This window comes from Monodon monoceros, unplaced genomic scaffold (assembly GCF_005190385.1).
Source record: "Monodon monoceros isolate NGI ecotype Baffin Bay Population unplaced genomic scaffold, NGI_Narwhal_1 Super_Scaffold_15, whole genome shotgun sequence".
In the NCBI taxonomy this organism is placed as follows: domain Eukaryota; kingdom Metazoa; phylum Chordata; class Mammalia; order Artiodactyla; family Monodontidae; genus Monodon; species Monodon monoceros.
In genome coordinates this window covers 81,572,845-81,595,876 of record NW_021703771.1, presented here as the reverse complement: position 1 = coordinate 81,595,876, position 23,032 = coordinate 81,572,845, and the positions used below count along the sequence as shown (strand labels likewise).

General features: G+C 41.0%; 1 protein-coding gene across 7 annotated transcripts in view; it reads right to left on the bottom strand.

Annotated features, from left to right (window-relative positions):
• The window catches only part of MAP3K4 (mitogen-activated protein kinase kinase kinase 4), a 112,137-nt gene that overhangs the window by 26,548 nt on the left and 62,557 nt on the right, over positions 1–23,032 (bottom strand). For all 7 annotated transcript variants that reach the window (XM_029224037.1, XM_029224038.1, XM_029224035.1 and 4 more), the window contains 8 exons: positions 17,557–17,799; positions 14,847–14,993; positions 9,105–9,262; positions 5,577–5,693; positions 4,000–4,099; positions 3,821–3,904; positions 2,134–2,400; positions 624–773 (listed from right to left, as the gene is read on the bottom strand). In XM_029224037.1, coding sequence (XP_029079870.1) covers positions 624–773; positions 2,134–2,400; positions 3,821–3,904; positions 4,000–4,099; positions 5,577–5,693; positions 9,105–9,262; positions 14,847–14,993; positions 17,557–17,799 — 1,266 coding nt within the window. The remainder of the gene's footprint in view (positions 1–623; positions 774–2,133; positions 2,401–3,820; positions 3,905–3,999; positions 4,100–5,576; positions 5,694–9,104; positions 9,263–14,846; positions 14,994–17,556; positions 17,800–23,032) is intronic.

The window sequence follows — 23,032 nt, the reverse complement described above, 5'->3', positions numbered from 1 at the left end:
AAAACTACTTGTAATTTCAAGAAGTCCTTCTTCTTCAAGAAGTCAAGCCTTAATGTGACTGAGAAGACTGATGGGCTGCGGGAAAGTGTGCATGAGACCAAGACTGATAAATGGAGTGCAAAATAGGAAGCAGGTGAAAATGGGAAATAATGGCAGAGAAGGCAAGGCTCTGCCTTGTCACGAACTTGAAGGCCTTTCTGCCTGTCTGCAACTAGCTTTCTCAATTAATTTGACTGAACGAAGGAATAAATAACTCTTCTTTTAAATTACACATTTTTGACTTAAGGTGCCTCTAGTAAATACTGGTAATTGCTAAAGGAGAAATAAACTTGGATTAGGAATAAGGAGATCTAAAAGTCCAATACTAACCAACCACGTGACCATTAAGAAGTCATGTGACGATTCAAATTTTTATCCTCTCCAATTCTAATGTTACACAGTTCCAAGAAAGAGCCAGGAAATTTTTAACTTAGACATGGGGAAAATGGGAAGAGAGGGAGAGTGGGGAGGACACTGTAAGAGTTCAAGTCCCTGGAGTGACTTAAATTATAACAAACTGATTCTTCCCTAGCATTACGCCAAACGTAAATAAATTAGTTACGGTAGAGTTGATGGTGAAGTACCTTCAGCTGCTGCAAAGCCCTGGCGATGACGGGCTGACTGGATGTCTGCTCCTGGCGTAGCGTCATGAGTCCTTCAGTGGACTGCTGGAAAGTTTTTCTGTGAATTATGAGATGCGCAGACTCCATGACAACTAGTAAAAGATTATCCACCTGGGAGGAAAAGCAAGCACAGGGCTTAAACACAGACCCACTTAGTTTTCCACTCTAGTTCAACCCCCAGTCCCAAAACAAGACCAACCTCAGGGCCACCAGGCCAGCAACCATCTGATCAGAAAGTAGCTGTCAAGCACAGCTGCTCCCGTGGAGCAGCACACTGCAGGGGGCACTGACGGTTCTGATCTCCAGCGCAATGGGGAGGAGTCCCACGGAATTATGTGGGCATGAAGTCTTTGAAGTATGCTAGAACTCCAAGAAATTCATTACTCCTGGAGCAGAGCGTGTGCTTGTGTGTGTGTTGAAGCAGCATGTGGAGATAGAAAATGCAGGAATAAGAGTGGGATGAGATGAGGGGCCTTGCATGAAACAGAAATCAAGACTTTATTATTTGTATTCTTGAAGTGATGGTCATTGCAGTATTTTGAGTAGACCTGTGATGAGATGTATGAATTATAAGGATCATTCTGGAAGTACCAAAACAAGCAAACAAATACAGAATTGGAGGGAGGGAAGGCGAGGGTTGAAGCAAGGAGGGCCCTGCAACAGTCCAGGAAAGGGATGATAAGGTCTGACCACGGCAGCTGCTCTGGGGATGCAGAGAAAGGCTCATTTACTAGAAAGGCTTTGGTGCTGGGGCTAGTGACTAAGTGGAAGTGGGGGGGAGGCTGAAATTATATGAACCGTCACATCCAGGTTTAAACAACTGAGTGGACAGAGCACCAGTCACTGAGACAGGGAATACAAGAGAGAAGGCAGATTCGTAGAGCTGAGGGGACAGTTGGCCAGGGTGCCCAGCTCTGGTCTGGCTGAGTTCGAGGTGCACGTGTGCACTCACCACCGCTGTTCCAGAGCTGAACACAGAGGCATGAGGAGGCTTCTTACAGTTTGAATTACTGAGTTACACAGATTGTCATGGGATCCCTGTTAGGTAGGCAGGTGAAAACCTTGACTACAAAAATGAAAACTTAAGTAGCCAGCAAATCAGAGTACTTGGAGAACTGGGATTTCTGGAACTACAAGTTAAAGGAGTAGATAGCTCCTTTCAGGTCAGGGGTGGTTGGATCTAACTACATACATGGCTGCAGCAAGGAAAGATATAAATAAAACTTTTCAAATATTTTGGTATAACTGAACATACTTAAAGAATTTGCCCGAATATTTTAGTACAATAATGCTACAAAACTATCTATCAAAACATCAAGGTCTATTTTGGGGAAGTGGATACTTGAGAATGCTTAAACCAATCATTCATGAGCTGCTAACAATTCCTTTTTCCTAAAAGTATTTTGAGTAAGCAATACCGCTTCCAGGCAGGGTGGGGAACGGTGGGGCAGGGACTGGGAGTGAGACAGACCTGCATGCTTCTCAAGGTATCAACAGTCTCCACCTGAGGCACAATTTTGACAGGCTGTGCCTCCCACGTGGCCCAGCTGCCATCTGAGTCCTGAGTGCGGTCACTATGCTTGGTTAGAAGCAGATAGGCGTCAATTAGTAGTTCGTAGGAGTCTTTCGAGCAGTCCTTCCCTGCGGCTGCGTTGAGTAGCTGCAAAATAATACTCTTCTCCTCAGCAAGGGAGTCTGGGACAAACACCTGCAAGTTTTCTAAGCCAGGAATTTGTACCTGGAAAAGAAACAATCCAAAATCTGGAATTAAAGAACACAGTATATTATAGAAATGTTATTTGAAAACCAAAACAGACCAAAAAAAAAACCTAGAAAAAGTCAAGTGGGTTTGGGCAAGGAGATGTGGGAAAGGCATTAATTAGAGCTATGAAGGGAACGGCAAGTCCCGTCGTCCCTGGGCATCCACAGAGGCCTGGTTCCGGGACCCCCTCGGATACCAAAATCTGTGGATGCTCAAGTCCCTTATATAAAGTGGCGTAGTATTTGCACGGAGCCTATACACAACCTCCCGTATACTTCAAATCATCTCTGGATTACTTATAATACCAAATACAATGTGAATGCTAGGTAAACAGTCGCCAGCATGTTGCAAATTCAAGTTTTGCTTTTTGAAACTTTCAGGAATGTTCTTTTCCTAACTATTTTCAATTTGCAGTTAGTTGAATCAGCGACTGCAGAACCCGCAGATACGGAGAGCCGACTGTAACTCAGTTCAGTGTGACTGGAGGAGGGAGAGTGTGACTGTACTGGGGGAGAGGCTTGGTAAAGTTTCTCCGCATACAGGGAATCCTCCAGTTTCTTTATTTTCAACAACAAAGAGAACACTCATCGGGGGAAGAATGTCAGCCTGAAACAACCTCAGTGAATGCCACTGCAGTGCAGCTTTTATGCAAAACTGCTCCCGCAGAGCAACGCCCTGCAGTGGGCACTGGTGGCTAGGGTCTTCGGCACCAGGAACAGAATCCCAGGGGAGCATATGCCGCACGACGTCTTTGAAACAGAAAGTCACCTGACTCAGTGAAAGGCAAAAGATGTTAATACAGATCCACTAATTATTCTTGACGGGGGCACCATAAAAAGCCTTTTAAAGATCACTGGAACAAGGGGTACATATGTGATTACGCTGTGCAAGTCACACATAAACACACGTGGGATATAACCTCCCGTGACATCATACACAGATTCTGAAAGTACTAAGCTCAAACAGCTTACATGGGAGCAAACATGGTGACTCAAAAAGTGGGTCTAGTGATGGCCAGGACACTGACGTCAAAGATTCACGTAGAAAATCCGAATTGTTTCAGGAAATGTGAGGGTGAAAAAGCAATTACTTAAAAGCAACACATTACGTTATAGACATTATTTTAAATATATATGTGTAACTAATTTGATAAATTATATTGTATGAGTAAGCGTTTGGGGTTTTTCTTCTGTATTCTTAAAACAAGTTAGTAAGTCAAGTATGAAAAACTTTTTCTAATTGTTGCATTGGGAAATTATGGGACAGCCTTAAAACTGGGGTCCACATATGGACTGCAAAGCCCAGAATATTTACTATCTAGACCTTTAAGAAAAAGTCTGTCTGTTTTAGAGTAAAGTAAGAAAGGTAAAATAATTATGCCACCTTAAATACATACCTTAACGTACTGTTTTGATTTCAGGACATCCAGAAGGTCTCTAACTGGGGCTGAAAGTATGAACTCTGCAGCTATTTCCAGGTCCTAGGATCACAGTTACAAAGAAACTTCTTTAGGGTTAGCTTTTTAAAAAATAAAAGTAAGAAAAAAATAATAATTAATTAGGATTGCTAACTCACCTTTCTCAGCATTTTAGCAAATCCAAGTGCTTTGGAGGCTCTTTCTCTAGCCTCGTGAAAGAGCTCCTTCAGTGCTCGACTGATCTCTATAACAGATCTCCTGCCAAGTTGATTGAAATCCAGTTAGAATACATTACGGTATGCCAAGAAGTACACAACAATACAGATGAAGCAAATTCCAAATCACGTTAATAAAGACCGAAGATTTTAGAAGCTAGCAATTGTTGGGAATGGATTCATAATATTCAGAACCTTGCTCCCCACAGCTTTCTAGAAAGTACTTGTATTTTTTAAATAAGGAAGGCACACTTAATAACCTCCAAATAGGAGTATGCTCAATCTTCTAAAGGCTTCATTAGGATAATTCTTGGAGTTTGAAATAAGTCCTTGACTCCCAGCTCATAATCTAACTAAAAAGGAATATATATATATATATAATAGTAGTGAACCAGCAACCGTTTAACAACCTGCTCCCCCCAAAATACTGTCTTGTGTGGTGTTTGCCGATTTTCATGGTGTGAATACTCCCGTCACAGCTGTTTTCAATCCACCAACAGGACATCACTGAGCTATGACTTGGGAAGGGATGTGCACAAGGCCCGTGGCCTCTCTGCAGCCAGGACAAGTCAGCCCCACAAATCACTGCACGCGGACCCAGGTCTAGAGCCATCCCTAGTAAACAATCAGGGCATTATCAGACCCATTCTCTACTTCACCATCTTAATTCTTGAATTCTCGTATTTTGAATCTTCCATGTTTGCGTTCAAAACTGCAAGACCTTCTACAAACTAATTCACCCCATTTCTCAGCTATTAGGTATTTTCCCAGGTGAGAGCCTATGTGGTCACTTCTTTCTCTAATCCTGGCATAAAGACATCCCAGTGTTCTGAAACCCAAAAATGTGTTTTTTATCAAATTTTGGAAAGTGAGAGAAAACATCTCTGGAGAAGTTAGTTCTCCAGTGCCTGAGCACTTCCTAATGTTGACTCATAGGGTATTGCTGATAATTGGCCACTAAATAGCTATATGAGTATTACATATGCCACAGAAACAGCACTTTAACATGGTTCATCCTCAATGCCATCTGCATAGAGTCGGAGGAAACGCAGTAGGTGTGCAAAGCCATGGTTTCGGGTTCTCAAGCTTAGAGTTCAACAGAACGGATAAGCTTAGTATAAAAACAATAAAAATGTACCAAATATCAATTAAATGTATTCATGGACTGCTACAGAGTCTTTAAAGGACAGAAACAATTATTTAATTAAAGACATTCCAGAACATGTGAACGAATTCTACCCTACTCATTTTTAGTCAACTTAAACAACATTTTCTCGAAGGACACTGTTTTTATTAGGCTAAATAAAAATCACCTTCAAAGACAATTTTACATAAAACCATAACTAAGGGATCATATAAAAAGACAATACAGTAGTAAGAAATAAATCCCTTTATGTCTACTACCCAAGTTCTTCAAGTCTAACATGATTTGGTTTCGACAAGGCTCATTTCAGGCTCATTACCAAGAATGAAACTACATGAGATAAAAAATGGGAGAGGAAGGAAAGCGCAACTTCAACCTTATTTCATCTGAAGCACTGCTATCATCAGCACTGGTCCAGAACTCTGCGCAGCTCTCCTGCAAGCCGGATTCTAGAAAGCTTCCTGTAGATTTCAGCAGCATTCCTGCAATGTCACTAAGGGGACAAAACAACGAAAGTAAACCAGAGAAGAAAAACTGTCCTCACTCATTCTAATTCTTGAATGAGAAACTCAAAGATTCAGCTATTATTTTAATAGTTTAAAAATCAACGACAGTGAGAATTTTCTTTTAATATCAAATCACGATTAATGTGAAACAAGTAGAAATCTCTATTATGGCATGTATGTACCTTTGTTCTACAACCAGTTTTTCATTATAAACCTTACAATCTTAAATTACATTCACAGTAGCTATGTAATTATCACACAAATGTTATTTTCATCTTAAACAAATGTTCAAAATGGTGTAAAATGGCCTCAAATATATATCTACAACAAAGTATTTTTTTAAAGCTTAATGAACTAAACGATGGCGTAAGAAATAAAGTGAATTCCTTAAATGCAATTGTTTTTAAAAACTTCCCTCACAGTTCGCTTTCATAGTCAATAAACACGAACCACTCTAACCAGCTGACGCCTCTCGTCCGGTATACAATGTAAACACTAGGGTTAAAATGCAAGCCCAAGCGTACAAAATCAATCTAAATGAGTTTACTAAAAACTCAACAGCAGCTTACTGGCTTCTATGAAGAAAAGGAGCTTATAACCTAGTAAAACAGAGCAGGTAAGTCTACCACCAACATCGGATGGGGCAGACGGTAACTGCTACGGGAGCTATCTGAGGAGCGAGATCAAACCCAGCTGAAGGTATGAGTTCAATGGGCCTTGCAGGCAATGCAGAACTGTAGCAACTACAACAGTGGGAAGAGTGGCTCTGACAGGAAGAGAATGGAGGAGGGGGAAGGAAAGTCCAGGAAGAACAATAAATATGATCAAAGGGCACGATGATGTGTTAAGCAAGAGGCATGTTTGTGAAAAGAAACTGTCAACCTGGAAAGAGCAGAGGAGGGGGAAATGAGACCAGGAAGGTAACCGGGCCGTGCTGTGGAAGGCCCTGGATGTCATGTAACTGTGTGATCATCCTTTGGTAGGCAAAGAGGGTGGGCTTTAAAAATAACCGAGTGGGAAAATGTCCTGATTGGAAACATGCTTTTAAGAGCAGTAGTATACAAGGATATTCAGGATCAATTTATTCAACAAACATTCAGTATCTGTTATGGAGTAAGCAGTACTGAACAAACCAGATAAAATCCCTCCAGTGAATGGAGAAAAATAAATAAATAAAATTTAAAAATATATATATACAGTATTTCAGATACTGATAAGTTCTATGGAGAGAAATAAAACAGGGAAGAAAGCTAAGGTGTACTTGCAGGTAGGAATTTCAACTTTTAATATGCAGAAGGTAACACGTGGCCAAAGACCTACAGGAAGTGGGGAAATGAGTCATGGAAATAACTGGTGAAGAGCAGTCCCAGTAGAGGGACCAGCAAGTGCAAAGAGCCTGAGGACAGAGAAGGCCCAGCCTATGAAAAACAGGAAGGAATCTCCTGTGGCTGCAGAGTAAGCACAGGAGAACCTAGGAGGTGAGGACAAAGATTTACTGAAAAGTCAGACTGTACCAGGCCTTATGGGCCATTGTTTAGGCATTCTCACTTTAATTTGAGTAAGGAGGAGAGCCACTGGCATATTTGGAGCAGAGGTAAAAATGGTCTGATGTACATTTTAACAAGATCACTGAGAATAAACCACAGAAGATGAAGGGCAGAAGCAGAGAGACTACTTAAGAGAGCTACTACAGCAACACAAGAAAGAACAGTCTGGGAAGAGGGGAAATAGGCAGTGGTGAGCAGAGGTCAGATTCTGGATGTATTCTGAAGGGACAGCCACATGGAATTAGAGGTGGTGTGTGAGAGAAAGAAAGGAGCCAGGGTTAATGTCACGACTGACCGAACCTGGGAGAAACAGTGTATGAAGCAGAACGTTGCACTAACACAACAAACGCCCAGAACCAGAACAGTGCAGGTGGACAGTCCCAAAGCAGAGGCAACGCGAAAGCTCTGGAGCTTCTCAGAACACGCAGATGACGTTGAAGGCCAGAGACTGCACTGAAAGGAACCTGAAGGACAAGCAAAAGATAAAAACAAAAAGACTGACAGGGTACAAAGTGAGGGTACAAAGAAATTATATAACAAGAATTGGTAGAGAAATGAAACAGTGACCTTGTAAAAAAATTTCCTTAACAAAGCTTGACAGCCTGAGAACACAAGATGCAAACAGAAGAAATTACAGGCAAAGCAGAACAACGGAAAATTAAGAGGGGGAGAGATGCTGAAAACGGTAGTGACTGCATTTCTTCATAAGGCTGACTATGAGAACCAATCTGAATAGGAAAACAGGACAGACTGGGAACCTCGGCCTGAAGGACTGGATGAGTCCTGAGACAAGAGCAAGTTCACTGTTCACTCAAAATAAAGACAGAGGAAAACATAAAAAGAACTGGTGGTTAGGGCAGAAAAGCGAATACAACATCCTGAGATGCTGAGCATGGAACAAAGACCATCCGAGTGAGGACAATGAGTTTCTGAAGTGAGAAGAGAACTCTGTAAAAGGTGAAGTCCTAAAGAGTGCACATAAAGGGAGGGGAAGGAAACATGAGCTGGGTATAAAAGAACTCATAAAATGGAAATGAAGAAATAGAATGGCTGATGGGGCAAGTGAGAGAAGGCAGCACCAAAGAACTGCAGCAGAGTTTAGAGCCAAGGAAAGGCCTGGTCCTCAGTCAGTCGGCAGGGGAGTGGCCCCCAGCAAACACCACGCACCCCACATTCAACATTCAGGTGCCTGTACTCGAGAAGATACATTCATTTCCGAGAACAGACAGACCAGTGAGCACTCCCCCCCTCCCTAATGCTTTTCCTTGGTTTACGTTTCAATTCTTTCACCATATGTAAATACCCAGTTTATAAAGAGATTCTGTGATTAGTATTACATTCCCCAAACAGTATCAGTGAAAATACGTACTTGTTAGGCTTTGGAAGTGCCCACCAAGACTGATACAAAAGGTCTACAGGTCTACTCCGCTTGTCAGAGGCCTTAAATTCTCCTCCTTTTGTATAACCAAGAGGGTGTATTCTAAGGCAGGATTTCTCAACTTCAAAATTGACATTTTGGGTGGATAATTTTTGTTTGGGGGGCTGTCCTGTGTCCTGCGCATTGTAGTATGTTTGGCAGCATCCCTGGCCTGTTTCCACTAGATGCCAGTAGTCCCTCCCAGTCAGTACAATCAGAACTGTTTCCAGACACTGCCACGTGTCCCCAGGGGGCAAATCACCCCCGGCTGTGAACCACTGCTCTAAGGATAACAAAACTTGGGAGAGGGGCACACAAAAGATATGAATGATTATCATTTTCATGTAACTAAACATTCAAACATGTAGAATAGAACTGGTGAGCAAACCAGGAGTACAAGTGAGAAAGGAAGACAGGCGTATAAGGATTCCTACCAGAAAAGTTTTCCAGCCTGTGCTTCTCCTCCCCGGATGTAATGGATTATTTCTTTGGTGAAATTCCATTCTTCTTCTAACAGATTCTTTAAACTATGAGATGCCTGAGGTAACTGCTGTAGCATTTGGATCCAGCTTCTCATGTAATCAAAATATACCTTAAAATACAAAAATGTAAAAGGAGATATTTGAGAATAGAATTTAACAACCCGCAACTTTCATCTCTGTTAACATGAAAGCTATAAATCAGAAAGGCGAGTGGAAGAGGGACCACTGAGGCATGAAGCTCTGAGAGAAGCGAGATTCTGCGTCGCTGCTGACTGACGTCTAAATGGCATTTTTCTTTAATTGTACGACTCAGCTCCTCAGCAATTTGACACAGTATTCACAATTGCTGCAGTTACTAAGAAAATAACTACAATATTCGCACTGTACGATCAAGTTAAAAAGATCAAAATAGCATACAGAAATTTTCATTATTAATATATTGTGAATAACATTCCTTTAAGGGGTTGGGACCTTTATTTCTTTAATTACTTATTTTAACTTTAGATGGTATCTTACGTGTTAAGAGGAGGAAATGAGCACACTTCTTCTCACTATACCTTCCCGACATCCAGATGTTCGTGATCTAATTTTTCAAGGTTTATGACATATAGATTATGATCTATAACCAAAATACCCAATCTTTCTAAGGTGGGGTTTATGCCCACCACAAGTCCTCTACAACAGCTTTCCCAGTCCTAAATTCTTATCTTGATTTCTCTGTTGCTTAGCAGGGTTTTACTATCAAGGAGATTTTCTCAAGACAGGTTAACAATTGTTATATTATGAAACGTCACTGTTTGTGGATTCTTTTACTGAAAGGATAACTTGACTGGGTATAAAGTACTTAGGTTACACATTCTCTCCCTCAGAACCTTGAAGACATTACTCCACTGCCTTCTAACGCAGCGTGTCCTGTTAGCATACGGAAAACTGATGCCACTAATCACCGCTCTCCCGGCTCCCTGAAGGTGGCTTCCTTTCCCTGCTTAGGTGTTTACAGGACCCTTTCTCTAGTCTTGGATTTCAATTATTTCACCAGGCTACATCTTAGGGTTCACTGAAATGAATATTTTCTGAGACCCAACAATAACTTTCAGTAGGCAAAAATCTGGGGTGTTTGTTTTAAGAAAACTGCCAATTATCTTTGGATAATTCTGGGTCCTCCTCCATCCAGGCTGTGCAGCATGAATCTCCAGTCCTGGGTCCACTATGAATACAGCTGTGTGTGTGGAACCTGCAACTTATGGGTCTATGACCATCTCATCCAAATGAAACAAGTCTTTTGTACAGCGGGCCCAGGACCTCCCTTTCCATTCCTGGAATGCTCCTTCACCTCCTTGGCTTCCCTGAAACCTGGCTGTCCTGAGAGCTGCACTTCTCCCTGACAGCCCTCTCAAGGGACAACTATCTTACAGTATATCTCAAGGGCTGCAAACAGTCGGCATCCTCGTGCACCCCACTGCTACTTTCAAACCATCACTTTTACACAGTCTTACTTAAAAACACAACAAAAGAAATACCCTACCCCTTTAAGACTGATGTCATCAGATAGACCATCGATGCCCCCTCTGCACACCATCATCTACTGATTTTCAGCTACCCGTCAGTTGTCAGACTCCAGCCTGTGACTCAGTCTTCTCTCCATCCCAGGCTCAGCCACCAGCTGTGTGACTTAACATCAGGTGCACGACGCCCTGACACCATTTCAGTTCCGTTCCCCCATGGCCTCCAGTTCCAACCACCTTTTCTCCTCTCTGACAAGGTTTTGTTTCTGATCCTGCCAATACCAGAACCGCTCAAAGCCCAATTCAAACACACTGATGTTAAAACCTCCTCTCCTTGCTCCAGTCTGTTTGCCCAACTCCCCCCTCTACACTGTTCTCTTCACTTTATCTGGAACTCCAGTCCACTGGTTCCTCTTCTTCCTCCAACTCACTCCTCTCTTCCCTGGGTCCCTGTCCTCCTTATTCAGCACTCCTGTCAGTACGCTCATGTCCCTGCCACCGTCCTACACCCTGCCATTCCTGGAATGCTCACACTGCCTTTTCCCACCTACCTGTCAAGACGAGCCCAGCTCCCTTCCCCATCCGCACAGCCCAGAAGCTGAGGGCCACGAGTCACACGACAGGGGGGAGTCACTCTTCTACACAGTCACATTCACCAACCACACAGCACACATTTCTGGTAATACTTGTACCTCTGCTCAGCTCACTTTCCTTCTCTCTACAACCACAAGTTTGAAACTTCTCCATTTTCCTCAAACTGCCAAAATCCATCCTAACCCACTCTCAGCAGATGACCTCGTCTCTCTTCACAAAAAAACTTTGAGTCATTAGATATAAAAGCTCTCATCGTCATGAAACAAATAACAGAAACCTACATGCTGTTACCTACCATCCTTCCCTTTTTCACAGTAGAGGAGCTGTGCTTCCTGCTAAGCCCAGCACTTGTGTTTTGAGACCCGTTTCCTCGTGATACCCGAGGAACCTGACACCATCAGTCTTCTCCTTTCTCTTATATATATATATATATATATATACGTATGAGATTTTCTTTCATCTCTTTCCCTTAACAAAATCAATGCCAAAGGCTTTCCAATGGTCTCGGGTATCTTCGATTTAAAAAACTCTCACTGGACCTACCATCTTCACTGTTCATCTTGCTGCACAAACTGGACAGCCAGCAATCACTCTCGATACCTCCCCCATATCCAATCCATCCCTGAATCCTGCCAACTTCACTTGCTTCGCTTCTTTCAAATCCTTATGCTTTTTCCTAAATTTATGCTATTCCACTGCAATCCAGGGACTAGCGTGTGCACCACTAGACTAGTCTCTGCCTGGTCTTCTCCCATTGACTCTGGATCCCCCCAGGCTGTTCCTCTAACTGCAGCCACAGTGGTCCCTTCCCAAGGCTTTCCTGGGAACCTTCATTCCAAAGCTGCTTCCCTTATCCTGCATCATCACAGAGACTCTGCATCTACTCCCTTCTCTGTCAGAGAAGTGTTCCTTTCAATCTCTCTCTCGCTCTTTTTTTTTAACTAAAAAGTAAAGTGGCTTTAAAATATTTTTACAAATAATATCCAGAATGAACAAATGTTAATATTTGGTCATAATGGCTTTAGATATTTTTTCGATGAGAAATAATACATCACAAAGTTAATTTCTCCTTGGGTTCTTTCTTCACTTCTCTCTTTCCTCCCTCCTCAGAGGTAACAATTACGCATTTAGTATGGCCCCTTCTGGTTTATATGTTTTTTTAAATAATCTGTTATTACACAAATTACAAGATACAGTATTGTTTTGTGTAAGCTTTCAAATTATTACTACATAAATTGGATTATAATACACACAGCAACTTTCAGATAAATTCCAACTGTCCCTTCCTGAGAGACTTGCCTCACCGCCACACGAACTCAGACCTTACTGTGAGAGTCCATAAAAGACCCGTGTCTCTCCTTTGATGTTTTTCACCATTGTAACGTTATGTCTGTACAATTATTTAACAGTCATTTTCCCCATCGTTCTTAAACTCCAAGAAGGCGTTTATGCTCCTTACGGAACCTTCAGGACCAGGCACGATGCCTGCCTGGTACACAGCAGACACCCAGTAATATCTCTAGGATGGAAAACTGAGTCTTCTCTGCTCCTTTGTCCTTTATTCTTCTATAGGGACACTAACTGTGCAAGTCTGAGCTCTCCCTTGTGTGTCTCCTGCAACTCTCACATCTTGTTCATCATTTTCATATTTTCACTCCTTTTAAGTTCTTTTTATGTGATTTCCTTCAATCTGTCTATCACATGTTCCTACATCACACACTATGTTTATTGTTTTAGTTGTTTCTGAAGGCCAGGGCCAGGGAAATGTGCTAAGAAAGCTCACAGCTTCCATCTGGTTTTGCTGGCTCAAACCAGTACTCACCAGTTACTTCCTTGGACGTAGCTGCATATGCATGAGCTCCTCCGTTTCTCGAGTCACAAGGATGACGCAGCACAGAGTAAAGACCCCTCAGTCACAGACACCCTGCATCACAGTTTGCCGATCACTGCTTCCCCTCGCCCTTCTAACCCATCTCTCACTCGGCGGTCTTCCCCGGCTTACAGGACAGGATACTGTCTGGCAGTATGTCCTCTATGGGGACATGCCCTACTGCCTCCTGACCATTCACACCCCAAGAGACCACAGCTCTCACTCGCCGTGGACGGGCCCTCCGCGCCTAAAGGAGGGCAGGTGGAGCAGTAAACAAGGTGACCGCCTCTCCGAAGGCCACACGCTCCTTCCTTCCTGACAAAAACACTGACTTCGTTTGGGCTCCACCAGTTTGCACACTATGCCCCTGCACTAATCCATCTAGCACACGTCGGGGCACAATTTTAAAACTATCGATAATTTCTAGTTCTTCATCTGTGAAATTGTGGAGATGAACTAAGGCACATGATGCCTCACACAGGAGGTGGGTAGCAGAGTCAAAACTAAACCCTAAGCATTTCTAGCTCTAACTAGCTGAGAATTTCGGTACTTCCCTTAACTGAGCCTTCTGACATCTCACAGGCACGCCGAGGGCACTGGGCGTGGATGACCTGGAGGGCACAGCCTAATTCTCTCTCACCCGTCCTGCCTCAGCGATCACGTGGTAAAAGGTGTGGCGTGCGCCTCTGTAAAGCCATCTAAGACAGTTTGGAAAGCAAAGCACATTTTGTCTTTTTAAACTTCTGGTTTAATCATCCACAGAGAGAAAAATTAATTTCCTTGCTGTTTTTTACCATAACTCTTCAATGATAAAGACTTTCCTGACATACGCAATATATACAGTATTTCAAAATGTAGCCACATTTTACACATTCTGGCCTTTTATGTATTCTCCCAAACGATTAGGAAATCATTTCAGACTCAAAATTATTTCTCGTAAGATGCCAGATATAAGTCCCTCCCCAGCCACACTCTTCTTTCTCTCCTTCTACTACAGAGGCTGAAAAGCTAAATCTTTGCATTCCCAGCCTCCATTACAGTGAAGGGGCCACACAAAGGTCTGGTCAGTAGGATGTAGGGGACATCTGTTGGGTGGGGCTTCCAGGAGAGCTTTCGCTGTTCTGGACTTAGCTGGCAAGGAGACTTTTCCCCTCTGCCTTTCTCTTTAGAAAGTGAGGGTGGTGTCTGGAGGTGCTGCAGCCATCCTGAGGCAGGACACAGTGAGATGTCAAGCAAGGGTGAAAGCATTCCAAAAACAATATGCCTACAAGCTTTGCTGTTTTCTGTATTATTTCATCAACCTGCCACATTAATCGTCTGTGCATATACCCTAATGACTCTAACATGGAGTTACTATGTACTAACACTCTACCAAACCTTACAGAAGACAAAAGCACTTCATTCACAGCCCCTGGCTTGTGCAGCCTTCAGCCTAACTAGGGAAACCTGAGGACAGAGAGGTGGTACATCGCTAAGTATTAAATAGTGTGGTTATGATTAGAACCCTGTAAGAGTTCAGAGAAGGTATAGATAGATGCACATGAAAGGTGAAAAGTGTCAGACAAAACTTGAAAGTGAATCTTCAGTGGGCAGATAAGGAGGAGAGAAGACATTGTGAGCAGGAAGGAATAACCAGGGCAGAAGTACAGAGGCTAGAAGAGCGCAGGGCAGCACGGCGCGTGTGAGAAGACACACAAGTCAGACATCTCTCCCCACTGTCCTGACCATCAGCATTTTGTGCAGATCCTCCTCGAAGGCGTCGATGTTGCAGTCGGTCTCCTCCAGGTGGTCCAGGACCTCGTGCAGCATGAACTGGTAGTACTGCTTCATCAGAAGGCCACCCTTCAGCACCTCCTTACACTCTCTCACCAGCTGCAAGACAACAGGCACAAGTTCTACCATTTCACACACTCTGACCAGATTATTTGTCGGTTTTCACACATTTTCCACGTAAATCCTCAAAAAGCTCAGGAAAGAGAAACTTGCCTCTGAAAACCCTAAAATATTTTCCAGATTCTTTGTCAGTTCATTTCACATAAATATCTCAGTGATCTCAACTGAATAATTAAAATAAAACAAATCAGTGAAAACAAAAGTATTTAACAGTATAGCATGAATACACAAAGAAAAACATACAGGCAGAAAACTGATTTGCTAAAATACGTTGTTCTACAAATAAATTTTTATAGAAAATAAATTCTACAGAAAAAGATCTATTTTTCTACTAGTTTACATTACAAGACAAGGGATACAAGAGAAAAATTTCCTCATGAGACTGGTCATTTTTAACCAAAAACATAATAAAGATTCAAATATACTTACATACCACAGAGCCTGGTGGCCTTTGTAATAATTTAGCAAAGTTTACCTACCGTGATTTGTGGCTTTTACCATCAAAAAACTCAATCACAAAAACAAACAAACCTAAGATTAATCTGATAAAATTAAATGGAAGTCAAGGGGGGAAAAATGAAAGAAAACAAAAGGATGAGCGAAACCGCCATGTGTAGGCCCAGGAGGTACTGTGAGAAGGGAGGGAAGGTGCAATGAGAGGACCTTTACTGTCCTTCTATCAATAACACGCTGGTCACACGCCCTCGAATTCTAACCAGCAGGGACTGTGAGACAAGATCACAGTTGCACTAGTTTTAAGATACATTATCAAGACACGAAAGGAACCACGGTGCTGCTACAGGGAAAGTAAACTGGTATAAACTTTCTAGAATCTAAAAATGTATGACTCACTAGTTAATTTTTACGTTTTATACTCAAACAATAATCAGAGGTGCAGACTAAAACTTACATACAAATATATTTATCACAATATTATTCAAAACAACAATGGGGATTAAATGAGTTATGATGCACTTATATGGTAGAACACTAATGCAGCCACTTAAAATCTTATTTCTGAAAAAAATTTAAGGATGAAAACACATATTCTTTTCTTTTTTATTTTAAATTGTATGTGCAGAAAGCATGTACATACAGAAAAATAAATGGATAGAAATACACCAAAATGTTACAGTGCTTATCTCTGAATGGCAGAATAATCGGATAACTTTCATTTTTATCTATCATTTTCCGTACTTTTCAAATTTTCTAAAATAAACATGGACTGCTTTTACAACAAGATCCCCTTCAAAATGTTTTTAAAATAATTACCCACAGTAAGAGAGTAACGGCTAGAGTTAAATCCATTAAAAAGTGTTAACATAAATTTCTGTTAAAGATGTCACTTAGGTGCTTACAACTCAATCTGAATGCATCAAAGCCAAAGTTTCTATTTTATTTTTACTCTAGTAATGCTATCTTAATCTAAGTATTGGTTTTTTACTTTGCAAAATGTTTTAACATAAATTACTGTTTAATCCTCACAACAGCCCCATTAGTAAAAGGTAAACTCCCCCTTGTTTCAACAGCTTATGTTCCTGAAGTATGTATTTGTTTTGTGGGGAGGAGAGGTAAGCATTTTACCAAAACTTCCTAAATAACCGCTACAACATGCAGGACAAGTGAAAAGTGTGGCCCAAGTGGACAGAAGGAAAGTAGCTAAGAACCAAGGTGGTGAGAAGGGAGTAGTGCGCCGGTGGACGCAGAGCTCGGGCTGTGCTCGATGAGAACTGAAGCGACGACGGTGAGGTGCAGGACTCCACCTCCAGTTCCATCAGTCGCCCGGCTCCACACCTAACTTAACCAACAGCGTCAAGTCCTCTTTCGTACCTCTCGCACCGCCCGTCCTTCAACTTGCACTCATCCCCTCTGCCCATCCTGTCATTCAGAGCCAAGGAGCTCCTGGCCCTTCAAGCTCCACGGGGACGGACAAGCACAGCCCACACAAAACATAGTAACTGTTTTTCATCAAAATTTGAAATGGTTATTTTATATAGTGAATGTCAATACGGTAATATCATAAGGCATAAATATAAACGCTCTTCAGCACACACTGTGGTAGATACAACTGCTTCTAGCCATTTCTCTGTTACCCTTGGAGTAGCAAACTCACTAGAAAATCCCGCCCCAAATTAATAATAATTAAGAAAGCAGAAGTTGTCATTGTGGCTTAAACCATACGGGTGCCTGAGCCAGCAAAATGGCCAAACACATCCCACCCCTGCATACTGCAGGCATTTACCTGCTTACGTAACAACAACAAGAAGAATTTAAGAATTTAAACTATCTCTTATGAGTGAATTTTAAGTTTCCAGTCTCCAAAGACTGATGGTAATAGGATATGGAGGGTCATATCAGCACCACACTTTCATAACCTTTTCGAATGAGGAAGTGGAAGACAGAGAGGTGGAATCATCATCTCATCTTTGAAGAATGCATGGAAAAAAGAACAATTAGGGGGAAAATCCTAAAAATAAAAATGCTGAGCCTGTAGAAAAATGTCATAAATGCTCAATATTTTTAAACAGTCTTTGAAACAAACCTGCTTAATACTCAAGAGAGATGGTTCTCCAGCAGGTCTCTGTTCCAACCTTAACTTGAGACATTCGTGTATGACATTCAGAAGGACTCGACAGAGGACCAGGAAGGCAGGTTCGAATGAGGGTAAATCCATGGACTTCAGCTCATCCCACGAGACAGCGCTGCACTTCTGCTCCGAGGAAGGCGGCGTCCTGGACAGCTGCACGTAATCAGAACCCCACATGGGATCCGGAAATTCAGAAAACTGTAACACAAATTCAACAGAGCTGAAAAGAGCATCCAGGAGAACTTGCTACAGTTGTAGTTATAAACTAGGATTCTCTATAGTTTGCTGACAAACCTATAAAAATCATAATTTTACAGGAAAAATAATCTTTAGAATAATTCACCATTTTCAACGAAGACCTAAAAAGCTCTAAAAGTATTAGAAAACCGTAACAAGAACTAAAAGGAAATTGTAATATCTTTATCAAAAAAGTATAGTAGGAAAAGAACCAAGTTCACCTTTTTCATCATGCATTTTGTTTATCATACCTAAAATAATCGGAGCATTTAGTTTTAAGGCTATACACAGTATTATCCACAACTATCTCTAGGCTGACAAAACCAGAGAATTATTAAATTTGAGAAAAGATTACAAAACCAGGTAGCCATTTGTGTAAACATAAAAACTAGTGGGTTTAACCAAGTCTTTTGTCCACTTGTTCTCCTGACCTATACCAAAGGAGGCTGAAAGAGAAAAATTCATAAAATTAACCTGGCTGGTCCCACTCAAATATATGTTATTTGATGTTTTCTAGGAATCCTACTGTTGCTCACCCATTCATACAGTCGTCCCCGTCAAACTCCTATGCTTTTCCCCATAAAACAGAAGATTTGGAGATTTCTCAGTGTTCTTAAACCTCTGGCAACATCATCCTGACCAATCACTCAAAGGTCTTGCCTTCTCCTTCTATTGAGAAAACTGAAGCCATCCAAAATCTCAACTTTTCTTCAATTTAAAACATCACCAATTTAGTTATTGTGCCTCCAAATGTCACTCATATCTGTGCTCCCTGACATTTAGTGAACACTTAACTGGTCTCCCCGACTCACATTCTTTTATGTTCAACACATGTTTTGGCATTTAAATTAATACATACTTTAGTTTCCCGTAACAGGCAAGAATTTCTAAAATAGCTGCATAATTTTAAAAATGATTACTTGTGATAAATGTGGTCGGGGTTAAGACAGTTGTTTAAAAGCTTTAGGCAGTATAAATGCTTGTTTCTTCTGGTGTGGAGAATGACATCAGACAAAATATTTATTTAGAGCTCTACAAAATTCAGCAAGCTTTCTAGGATAAAATTCTAAAGAATTCTTTCGGCATTCTCTGTAGTTCCAGCCTGTTGACCCATCTGCTTCAGGCTAACTGGGAAGGGACAATCCCTCCTTCTCAACAACTGCAAGACAACACCGCCTGGAGAAGCAGCAGCCTCGCAGGCCTACACAGCTGCTGAGGATACACATTCCTGCTGGTGTCGCCTGGGGCGTCAAGCCCCGTCCAGACAAAGAGGAACAGACATTAAAAAACTCCTGAGCGTGGAAGAGGGGACAGCAGTTTTAACCAGGGACACCAACGTGAAGAATCAGAAAAGCTGACAGTGACTGAATGTAGGACACAGGAGAGAACAACAAAAATACTCTCTAATGCAAGATCTCATTAAAGTCCTCCGGAAAAAAAAAAAAAAAGACCAAGATTTCTGAAATAAATTCCATAAAGGGAGTGAAAATAGAATGAATGCTGTCAAAGTCTGAATCAATAATTTAGAAATTAACTGCAGGAATGATCACTATAACCCAGAGCAAAAGAAAAAGGAATAGAAATTTTGAGTGAAAAGTAAGAGAAATGGAGGGCAGATCTAGGAGCTGTAACGTAAGAATAATAGGAGTTCCAGAAAGAACAAAAGGAAGAGGTGGAGGAGAGCTTTCTGCACAGTCAAGATACCACTAATATGTAAAGAAGAAGGGAAAAAAACTCTTTGAATAGGGAAGAACCCAAAGTACAATTCATTTACCTTCTCTAAAAAACTACCTGAGGAAGAACAGGAGAGTCTGGTCAAATGAAAATTGGATCAGAATAAAGATCTCAAGATAGAAAAAGAAAAATGCCCAAGGAAATGAGAAGCCATGAATCTCGAAGAATGTATACAGGCAGATATAACTCCATGATGATAACTCGGTTAAGGACTATAATTCAAGTTTTAGTAAGGAATACTGGAAACTGAAAAAAATAAAAAAGCATACTGGATCTTAAATGCCCAATTATTTAAATAAAACACAGGGAGAGAGGAAAGGGGTAATAAGGTGCAAGAATGGCCTATTTATTCTTTCATTCCAGTGAGAAATATAGTATTAAATGTAGTATAAAATCCCTGAACAATCCAATCAAACTGAAAAGACTCAGTAATGTAGGGACATTAATAAAAACTCAATGTAATTACAATCATAATCGCAATGGCATTTTGTGTGGGTTAATAAATTCATTAAATAAAGTTCAGGTGTAAGAAAGTAATGTACAAAAATAAAAACAGCCCAGAAACTTTTGAAAAGAAAGAATGTATGGGAAGAACTGCCCTACACAATGCCAAATCTTACTAATAAACCTACTGTATTTAAAACAGAAAAGTTCTGACACAGTAATAGACAGAGCAACAGAACAGAGAAACATATCCAATTACCTATGATAATTCAGAATATAAAAAAGGCAGTTCAAGAAGTTGAAAATTAACAGATAATCCAATGAGTATTTTAGGGAATTAAATAAAGAATAGCTACATCCTTCCCTTACCCTACACACTTATGCCTCACATTATTTTTTTTTAATTAATTATTTTTTTGGCTGCGTTGGGTCTTCGTTGCTGCGCGTGGGCTTTCTCTAGTTGCGGCGAGTGGGGGGCTACTCTTCGTTGCGGTGTGCAGGCTTCTCATTGCGGTGGCTTCTCTTGTTGCGAAGCATGGGCTCTAGGCGTGTGGGCTTCAGTACTTATGGTACGTGGGCTCAGCAGTTGTAGCTTGCGGGCTCTAGAGCGCAGGCTCAGTTGTTGTGGCGCATGGGCTTAGTTACTCCGCGGCATGTGGGATCTTCCCGGACCAGGACTCGAACCCGCGTCTCCTGCATTGGCAGGCAGATTCTTAACCACTGTGCCACCAGGGAATCCCAACCTCACATTATTAAAATTAATCATTTTTTTAATTATATGGCTATTTTAGAAATTTTTGCCTGTTATGAGCAACTAAACTACAGTCATCCCTCAACGTCCATGGGGGATTAGTTTCAGGACCCCTTGCTGATACCAAAACCCCTTATATAAAATGGCACAGTATAGCCGGCCCTCATTATCTGTGGGGTCGCATCCACGGATTTCAATTTGATCTGTGGTTGACTGAATCCACAAATGAGGAGCCAGTGGATATGGAGGGTCAACTCTAAGTATTAATGTAAATACAAAACTATATGTTGAACCTATACATTTTGAAAAAGAGATTCCAAATGTTTTAGAACCTAAACACAGAGCTATACCTTAGGTTAAACCATATAAAATTACCATTTTAGTCAATCAAAAATGATCAAGTAGTGGCAATTTGACAGGTCAACATGATAAAAAGATTTCTGAAAAGACAGTGATGACAGTAGGATTTCAATTTCCCTTAGTTCCCCCAAAAGGACAGAACAACTAAGACAACAAAATCAAAACTCCATGAGACACATTTACAATAAAACTAGGTGAAAGGTAACTTCATGCACCCCAAAATAGAAAGGGGGAGGGAAACAGTCCCTGGACCCATGGGATACCTCATACCCACACCCCACACCCAACCAGTATCCTAGATCCCTATGAGCATTTGTGCAGGGGAAGCAGAGGGGATTAACGGAGTGTCTGATGGGGCTAAAGGGACAAATTCCAAAATTACCAATGAATACTCAATAGAAAGCTCACTGCTTCTATTTGAGGGCTTCCTGACATTGGGAATGATTGTGGCACCAGTTCCTGAGTGAAGTCAGTGGGTGGGCAATTAGGTCTGGAGGGGCTAAAGTGGTTTACACCCCCAAAACTCTTGAAACTCTCAGCCAAAATTTCCTTCTAGGACAAAGCTCCACACCCAGAAGAAACTGCTGGGGTGAAATCCAACTGACCAGTAAAGGACAACAGAGGTAAAGGAAAGAGAAGGGCCAGAAAAAGGGGGAGAGGAACACAGCCAGGAGACCTCAAAAAATAAGAGATGTATTACTTATCAATTCAGAAGAGAGAGCTTAAAGCATAAACCTAAATGCTTTTTTAACTCTCTCTTTTCTTAAAGTTCATAAAAACAAATATCATGTTTAAAAATGAACAAGAAAAAAGGATTGTGTTAGAATCCAATACATGGTTATTTTAAGGAAATAACCGTAAGAGAGAATAAGCGAGAGAATTGAGAGAGAATAAGGAGCTGAATAACCCTACAGACAATGAACGCTTGCCAGAGAGACATGCCCACTAAGTAGGTGATACAGGGACCTGATTCTCAAAATATGCTAAAAGAAATTTTAAAAATCTCAGAAAATATAAAAGAACGACACAAATTTGAATTAGAAACACTCACAAACCAAGTGAAAGAACTCAGAAAATAATTCTTCAGAAATTGTACATCATTTCAAAAATAAAAAGCTAGATGGAACACAAGAGCAAATAAAAAGAGATAATGCCTTCACAGAAATACGAGGAAGAAAATTTTACTTAAAAAAAGGAAAAGATTTGAAATGAAGTGAAAGAGAAGATAGGCAAAGTAGATTCAGAATACATACAGTAGTGGTTCCCAGAGAAGAAAACCAAACCATTGAAACAGAAAAAATTAAAACATAAAGACATTCACTTGAATCAAAAAAAATAAAAAAATAAAACCAAAACAAAACCCTGAAACTATACATTGAAAGGACATCATGTATTCAAAAATATCAATGTGGAAAAACCAGCACCAAGTAAAACTAGTGGAATTTAAAGAAAGACAATCTTTTAGGTATCCAGGTTATAAGTAAATTAATTAAATAAATAAACCAAGGTTCCTTTAAGTGGAAACAAAAAAATCATATTGTCATCAGGCTTTGCAATCTCAATGCTTCATGGCAAAAGACAATGAATAACATATACTAAATTTATTCGGGGAAAAAAATATAAGCCAAATATATTACGGCCAGCCAAACAGACTTTCAGGTATACATGTTGCAACTGTTAGGAAAATCCAAGAACTCATGAAACATAGTTTTCATGAGCCCTTACTGAGGAATCTGCTAGGGAACTAGTGTCACCCCACCACAATGACTCAAGGGACTCTGATATGAGATCTAAAAAGGAGCCTTAAAACAAAAGACCAAAACTATGTATCTAAATCTAAATCTCTATCTATCCATCCACCCACCCATCCACCATCCACCCACCCATCCACCATCCACCCACCCA